An 8544-nucleotide genomic window follows, 5' to 3' on the forward strand; every position below is an offset into this window, starting at 1 on the left:
TGTGTGTGTGTGTGTGTGTGTGTGCATGCATTCCCCCCATGCAAGGGGGGAATTCTCGAGAAACTTCTGGTTGTGGGCCTGGAAATGCAATCCCAAGGATAAAAGCATGTCGTCTGTGGACCAGATGGCTTTGAAGGTGGTTTGGGGCATGGCTCTGGCTCTGCCAGCCTGTCCCCTCCTCCCCGTCGTTGCCCATCTGCTGCCTCTGGACAAGCCTTGGGGGCAGGGAACTGGGGCCCAGAAAGGCTGCTCCAGGGCCACATGTCACCCCTCCCAGAGACATGACCTGGGTCTTGTACAGCTGAGTGTGTGGGCGGCCTGGCCAGCTGCCCCGGAGGCAATCACTGGCCACCATACTTTATTGTCACATATTCTTGGGCCCAGGTTTGGTGATGACCAGGGAGCCAGTGAGCAGGAGGTGTATGTGGGGGGCAGTTGTCAAAATAAAAAAAAAAGACTGGATTTAAGCACCAGCTGTGGGACAACTTTGGGTGAGTCACTGCCCAGAAATGTCATATTGAAGAACAAAGCCAGAGTGGGGAGAAATTTCTAACAGCCAAAAATACGGTGAACCTGTCAAAAAGATAAATGAAATTAGCTACAAAAATGAGGAAACCAAAGGCAAAGCCCTGTTCTGCTTTTTGTTTGTTTTGTGAATATAAACATTTTTTAAATGCATCGAAAATAGGAAAAACGATTTCATACCAATACCATTTATAAGTGACACTTTGGGAACATGGAGGAAGTGCCCATGTTCCCTGGCCCAGATGCAGGCTGGAAGAAAGGAATCAGGCACAGGAAGTTGGTGAAGGCAAGATGTGGAATTCTGTGGACCCAGGAGTTCCAGGATGTGAGTTCCCAAGATTCTGCAGGGGTCTGGGATCTGGGTGGCTGCTGGGCTTGCTTCCCATTGGACAGGGAAGGGATGTTTTTATTTATAGGTGAAAGAGAAAGGTAAGCCCTAGGACAGAAAGGCAGATACTAGGTCACTGCTATTAGTTAAACAGGGCCTCCCTGTCCTAGGTTCTGGGATTTAAAAAAACCCAAGTTCCCAGAGAAGCCCAGGGCCTGGTGTGAAGCTATATGGAAGAAGGTTAGATCACCAGGCAAACGTGCAGGTCTAGGAAGAACCTTGCTTCCAGGCAGCCAGAGGGAAAAAGTGGACACGATCTAGAGAGGGTCTGTTGGCACCTCAGGATGGAATTTGGACAGTACCCCTGGAAGGCCAAGTTGGGGCCCAGCCAGGCTTAGAGAAAACTGTGAGACCTTGGAGACGTTGGAGGAGTGGTGGGACCACCCATCACAGGCAGCACAGGGGCCTGGCGTTCAGCCTGCAGGTCATGGGCCCTGGAGAGATGTGGGAGATGAGCCTGTGTCAGCCATGCAGAGGAAAAAGCAGAGAAAGGACCAGAGACCCGTGGGCACCAATAAGCACACCCTCAGCCATGTTGTCCTGATGCCCCCCCCAGATGTGGGGGTGCTCCAGGGACCCCTGAGACTCTGCCCAGGTTGAGAAGAGAGGTCCTGCTGGTCTGACTCACAGGAGCTGCGAGGAGCAAGGGACTTTGAAAAAAAGCGCCATTGGTCAGTGTCGCCATTGGTCAGTGTCATGGGGGATGGGGCTAGAGGGGCATGGCTGGATCAACAGTCATCCAGTGTCCAGCAGGCTTCAGCCTGGCCCTAGCCCCTTCTCCTTTTGACCTTGTAAACTGTCACCTGGCCCTGGCCTCATTCCATTGGGGTCTTTTTTTTGGGGGGGGGGGCAGAACCAGGGATTGAACTCAGACCCTTGCGCTTGCCAGGGAAGCACTTATTCCACTGAGCCATCTCCCGGGGCGTTTAGGGCTTTCTTTTTTTTTTTCTTTTTTTTTTTTGGACCATTGGGATCTTGCACAAATAGGTGCTTGGTAGTTATTGGCAGAGGGAGGAAAACCAAAACATGAGTGAATTACTCCTCCCCTCTCCTCCCCAGTACTGAGAATTAGACCCAGGGCTTCCACACTGAGCTACATCCCCTGCCCAATTTTATTTTTTTTATTTTGAGACAAGGTCTCACTAAATTACCCAGACTGTCCTTGAACTTGTGATCCTCCTCCCTCAGCGTCTTGGAGTGCAGGGATCCGAGGAACACTACCACACCCAGCTCAGTTTTCTATTATTTTATTCATTCATTCATTCCACTAAAAGACCAGTGCATTCAATTTGCGGTGCCCTTTCCAGGATTTGAAGATGAATTATACCCGATGTTTGCCCTCTAGGAATTCCATAGTGCCATCTGGAGATGCGACTCTGCTCAGAGATCTGTAAAACAGTCGATATTTATCTGTCTGGATTCCTTGGCGTGCCTGGCTTCAGGGAGGGGTCCTGGGGACAGAAGGCAGACGTGTGGGAAAGCCCATGAGGCAAAGCAGGGCTTGGGCTCAGCGCCCGCCCTGGGCCTAGAAGCAAAAGCTGGGAAGGGGGCAGCAGCGGGAAGACAGAGGAGAATGGCAGCTCACCACCACTGAGCCTGGCTTTGAAAAGGCCAGGCTGCCTGTCATCCGGCTGCTGGCAGTGGCCATTGCAGGGCCAGGAAGCAGCGGAGGAGGAAGCCAAGTCCACCCCCCACCCCACCCCACTCCCTACCCCAGGCAGGGAGGCAAGGCCGACCACAGTAGGCACCAGGCCCAACTTTGGTAGCTGCCCCCGCCTGGGACCCTGGACAAGGCCTCAGGCAGGGAGGGTGGCACCGCCCACCCTGCAGCTCCCGTGCAGCCCTGTGCAGCTGTCTCAGCTTGGCTCCCAGTGTGGCCTGGGACCCCTCAGGCCCATGAGCAGAGCACCTTCAACACCCTGGCCGTCCTGCCTGGCTTTGCCCAAGGGGAAGCAGGGAGCCTGTTATGTACACACACACAGATGTGTACACAGAAGGCCTCCATGTGACATCCACATGGGACCATTGGGCTTAGAAAATGTGGGTGTGTCACAAACATATCTGCAGGTGTCTCTGTGATCTCACACCCCGGACCAGACTGGAATGCGCCCTCCCAGGCCCCACAGGGGCTCTCTGTCATTCACTTTGGTGAGGGTCTTTTGACTTGGCTGCTGGCAGAGTGGACAAGATCTGCCCCTGTCCCTATGAAGGTCCAGGGTATGTCAGGTACACAGGAGAGGGCATATGTACATATGTACACACACACACACACACACACACACACACACATACACACGTGCAAAACCCTAAGTTGCCGTACAGAGGAGGAAGCTAAAAAGGAGAGCAGTCCTCTGCCCAGAAAACTTTTCCTGGCCCTTCAAGACCCAATTTACGTGGCCCATAAGCCCTTTCTGATACCCTCAGGGAGAGCTAGTTCTTTTTGGTTGAAGCACCGACAGTATCTCAGTTGTCTATCCTAATCCTTTCTTCTCTGTTGGTCCCACTTGCTGCACAGTCTCAGGCCCCGTGAAGGGGCTACCTTTGCGCACGGGCCCTCGCCTGAGGTTTGTGCACAGCTGAGGCAAGTGTTTCAGGACAGAAGGGATGCATGCGAAGAAGGCCATGAGCGCGGAAGAGGGGTGGGGAGGGGGTCCTGGGCACATCACAGAAAGAGCTCATGGCCAACAGTTGGATGCTGCTGGGGCTGCATTCCCTGTTTTGAAGTGCCACCACTGAATGCCACCAGGAACTGTGCCTGCAGCCGTGGCTGCTGGCCCTTCTTCACCATCCTTCATAGTCCCCTTCCATTCATTCTGTCCAGCCTCTTTGCAAGAACTTTGCTCAGATCCCTGCTTCTGTGTCACTCAGGGTATTTGGCCAAAGGCCACACCTGGAGCCTGGCATGTGAGTAGGAGGCTCCTTGCAGCCAGCTCCATGACACAGCTGGGCCCAGGCCTCCAGGCACAGAAAAGAAGGTGTGGCACTGGATGACACGCAGGGACAAACTGCCCGGTGTGGCCGCAATCGCCATCCTCCATCTCTGTCCCCTTTCCCTGGGTGGCCTTGTCCCTAACATTCTCACCTTCTTTTCCTGTTTCTTCCTTTCTTTCCTCTGTCTCTCATGGCCTTTTACTGTCCCTATCTTTGGTTCACTTAAGTGACCTGGCAGGACCACAGGACTGTGGACTGGGACTGGTGTTAGGGCTGGAGAAGGTTCTGGAGCAGAACATCTGGAGGAAGCCCATCTTGAGTCAAGAACTGGCTCTGTCACTGACTGACCCTTTCTACTTGGGCCTCATCTGTGTTACGAGACTAACAGTGCTCCTGTTCCCTAAGCTTGTGAGGTATGAATTGAACCAGGTCCCTCCAGAGTTCAGGACAGGGCCTTCTGGTCTCTGGCCCAGGCTGAGGCCAAGGTGGGGACCCTCTGGCCCCTCACACCTACACTGCCTGCCTAAGTAGCTTGAAGCCTCTAGAGACCAGCTCTCTCCCTTGTAACACCCCTTCTAAGGACAGGCCAAGCAAAGGCCTGGTCACCCATTATGTCCACTCAAGAAAACCAAGTATTTCTTTATATGATGGAGCTTTTACTTCAATTTGAAGCAGATGGTTGAGCACAGATGTGAACAGCTTTGGCCTTTTGAGCACAAGGAAAGGGCAGGCCCTGGCTTTGAACATACCCACCCCCGCCACATCCAGGGCTACTCCCCTGGTCCTTTCCTCCCTCTACCCTCCTGCCCACCTATAACAGAACACTGCCTTCCCACAGGGTACCATCTTGCTTTCCCAGCCTGAAGAGAGACCACTGGCTAGAGGAGCAAAGACCTGGAGTTCCTGGGTGGGGGTGGGGTGCTCTTGCTTCTACCCCCACCCTACTCATTTCTCGGGCCACTGAGACCCTCAGAGGCCGGGGCCCAGAGCACATGACAATCCGGGTCCAAGGCCTGGGCAGGTGGTATAAGAAAAATAAGGGCACGGGGATCTCGGGTCCTCCTCTCCATCCTCCCAGGCATTCCTAGAAGGTTTAACTTGCACCCAGCCAACTCAGGCGCCAGTGTAGACGGAGCAACAGTCAGAGGGTCACATGCTTCCCATGGTCACCAAATGCCCATGCTTTCCAGAGTTCCTGGTGGCATTGCTAGTTCATCTTTGGCTTGAGATAGGACTCAGGCAATGGGAGGAACCAAGTCACAGAGCCACGGCGTGGCTTTTCACCGGCAGGTTTCGTTCCCCCATCTTGTTCAGTGTCTCTGTCGAATCTTTGGCAATGAATTTCTGCAGCCTCAGGCCCTGAGGCTGAGCAAGAGGAAGGCTGAGCTCTCCACCACCTGGGCAGCAGGCAAAGTGCAAAACAACCATGCCGAAAACTGGCGGAGGACAGGAGGTGACAGAGGTCGGCCTACTTCCACCTCAGGCAACCTGGTGGTGGTGGAGAGTGGAGGGCTGCCGTGGCACACTCCCCTTGTCCTCCGACCTGGCTGGATAGAGGTTCCTGTGGCGTCCTTGGTCTGGCCCATGGCCTCTCACTCCTGAAAGAAAAAGACCAACTATGAGAAATGGCCCATGGCCAGTGGCTGGTACCCCCAGCACTCCCTCCCTCTCTCCTCACAGGTCGGAGAGACTCTATCTCCAACCTGCCTGGGCAAAGGACAGCACCTTGAAGGGATTTATACTCTGAACTGGCCACCTCCGTGTGGTCCCTTCCTGTCTGCCTCTCCCCTTCAGAGCCCTTGCTGCTTTGTTGGTTTGGGTACAAGCCAGAGTCCTAGAGTCCCAGAAGTTTAGGGACACCATGGTCCGCAGGGCCACACAGCAGGGCTGACAGGGCTCCTCTGTGGGCTGGCAACCCCTGCTACAACGGCTGGCCAGGGCTCCTCAGTCTCCTACACTGTTTACAAAAAACACTGTGCCAGGAGTCACAAGACCCACTCTTGTCAGGTATGGTGGCACACACCTGTAATCCCAGCACTTGGGAGGCTGAGGCAGGAAGACCACTGTGAATTCCAGGCCAGCCTGCATTACATAGTGACACCCTGTCTCAACAACAAAACAAATGAGGCCCATTCTGGTTGAAGCCATTACCAGCCAGCTGGGTGACCTGACCCAAGTCGCTTAACTTTTCAGGGCCTCAGTCTCCTCATCTATAAAATGGCATTATTAAAGCAGGTCAGTGCTTTTCTTTTTTTAATGATTGATTGATTGATTTGATACAGGGTCTCACTACACAGCTGTAGTGATCCTCCTGTCTCAGCCTCCCCAGTGCTGGGATTATAGATGTGCACCACCATGCCCGGTTTCAGTGGCCAACACGGTGCACCCAGAGTTCTGGGGTGGCACAGCATGTGGTACTAGGGATTGAACCCAAGACCTTGCCAGGCAGGCTCTTATACTGCTGAACTATCTCCCCAGCCCCAGGTCAATGCTTTTCAAACTTTTTTTTTTTTTTTTTTTTTTTTTTTTGTGGAACCAGGGATTGAACTCAGATCCTTGCGCTTGCCAGGGAAGCGCTTATCCTACTGAGCCATCTCCCCGGCCCCACTTTCTTTTCAGCAATACAAAACAGATAAGCATGACTGTGTCTACCGGAGCATGGGGGGGGGGTACAGGCAGAGGGGGACCCAGAGTTCTAGTCTGTTCTCTCTACCAAAGAGCCTGGATACCTTGAGAATCCAGGGAGCTCACCCAGGTTCTACGCCAAAGCACTGGGTTAGACTGCCTCCACATGCCCAACGCTCTGACCTGTGGAATCTCCCTCTGGCAGCTGAACTGGTGGCACTGCACTCAAGACCAGAGAGTATCTCTCACTCTGTAGTTCAGATGGCCTCAAACTCACTACACAGCCCACGCTGGCCTCCAACTCTCAGCAATCCTCCTGCCTCAGCTTCCCCAGTCTGGAGCTCACAAGAGGACACCACATCAGTGTCTCTCGACTCTTGCAACAACCTGGAACAAACAGCTATGTTCTCTTTGTCAAAACAGAGCATCTGTCAGCCCCTTCGCATTGCCAGGGAGCTTTCTTGCATTCCACTGGGCTGAGCAATCTCGGCTCCCAGAAGGAAGTGCAAGCAGTCAGCGGCACCAGGATTTGAGTTCAGATCCACAGTGTTTATCCTCCCACACGGAGGCAGCCCTAGCTGCGGCCTGGAGAGGCATGAGGGAGCCAAACCACGGTGCTGGAGGGCCAGGAACCACAGCCCTGGTGAGCCCAAGGAGCAGGGACCGCTGAAGCTACAGCCAAGCTGGGCTCGACTGCAGGAGAGGCTGGGCCAGGCTGGAAGTGGGGACCCAGGGGGGTGAGGGCGCCGCGCCAGGGCCAGGCCGAGCTCTCCAGCTAACAGCAGCTACATGGGGAAGAAAGGAAAAGTGAGGCCAGCAGGATCTTGATGTGGTAACTCCCGGGCTCCCCTCTCCCAGCCACTGCCGCGCAACACTGGCCCCAGCAGGAATCTGCTTTCTGTTACTGAGTCTGAGGAGGAGGATTAAGAAGCGGAAAGGAAACCCGTGGGGATGGCACTGGGTCTGTGGTCCACTGGAGATTTACAGCCCGCGTCTTCCCGGCGCTGGCTGGTCTGGGCCCAGAACCACCCTCCTGTCCAGGCAGCCCAGGTCTATGCTGGGCCACAAGTCCTCTGTCAGCTCTCAGACCCTCTGAAGCCACAGCTGCCACCCTAGAGCCAGAAGACAGGCTCCTCTCATGGAGACTGACCTTCAATTTCTGAGCCCCCTTTCCTTGGGTGCCTGCACTGGGCCTCGTTCCCACCACCCCCTGCCCCAGCCCTGGTCCCGGGACCCAGCAAATACATTGTGTATTTGAGGAAGCACAACAGAGGGCTGCACTCAGGGTCTTCTCTGCAATTAACTAGCTGTGTGGCCTTGGCGATTCCCGGTCCCTCACTTGTGCATCGAGGGGCGACAGCAAGTCGGCTCCCTGACTGTTCTACAGGACCTTAGTCGGGGCAACACCACAGACATCAACCCCATCTTGGAAAGTCATTATGAAGGGCGGTATATTAAAGGTTCTGCGAAGTCCTGCAATAAAGGAAGTCACGTGGCTTTCCTTGCCCAGTGTGGCACCCCAACATCTTTGACTAAGCCGCAGCAATTGCATTATGAGTAGAAACGCACAGCAATCCTGCCCCTAGGAGCCCACCAGCAAGAACAGGACTACCTGCACAGTGAAGGAGTCCACCCTTTCCTCCTGCCAGCTGGCCCCTCTCCCAGCCTCTGCCAGCATCCTGGTCCAGCCCCAGGGGGATTTCTCCCCTCCACTGCTCAGCTGTGGCTGACCACCCAGCTAGTGCCTATGAGGGGCTGGGTGGGTAGCTGCGAATATGGGGGACAGCAAGCACCCCCCACAGTGACAGCCACACTGCAGATCCCCTTTCATGGAAAGGCACAATGTCCGGCACCACAGCTGGAAAGGCCTCGGATGGGTAGTCGGCCAAGCCTCTGGGGATGGCTTACTCCTTGGCACAGCCCCAGGGCCCCTCCAGGGCAGGTGCATGTTGGGGGTGCCCTTTAAACAGCAGGTTCTGCTGCAATCAACTTAGAAGAGAGTTAGTGAGGGGCTGGTGAGATGGCTCAGTGGTCTAAAGCACCTACTTACAACAAGCTTAGCAAAGCACAGGGAC

At 54.7% G+C, this 8544-nt stretch overlaps 1 protein-coding gene across 1 annotated transcript in view; it reads right to left on the reverse strand.

The window, feature by feature from the left end:
- Positions 1–2693: 2693 nt before the first annotated feature.
- The window catches only part of Atoh8 (atonal bHLH transcription factor 8), a 31586-nt gene continuing 25735 nt past the window's right edge, over positions 2694–8544 (reverse strand). The window contains exon 3 of the mRNA XM_023702910.1: positions 2694–5442. Coding sequence (XP_023558678.1) covers positions 5437–5442 — 6 coding nt within the window. The 3' untranslated portion in view covers positions 2694–5436. The remainder of the gene's footprint in view (positions 5443–8544) is intronic.

Source organism: Octodon degus, unplaced genomic scaffold (assembly GCF_000260255.1).
Source record: "Octodon degus isolate 3935 unplaced genomic scaffold, OctDeg1.0 scaffold00162, whole genome shotgun sequence".
NCBI lineage: Eukaryota > Metazoa > Chordata > Mammalia > Rodentia > Octodontidae > Octodon > Octodon degus.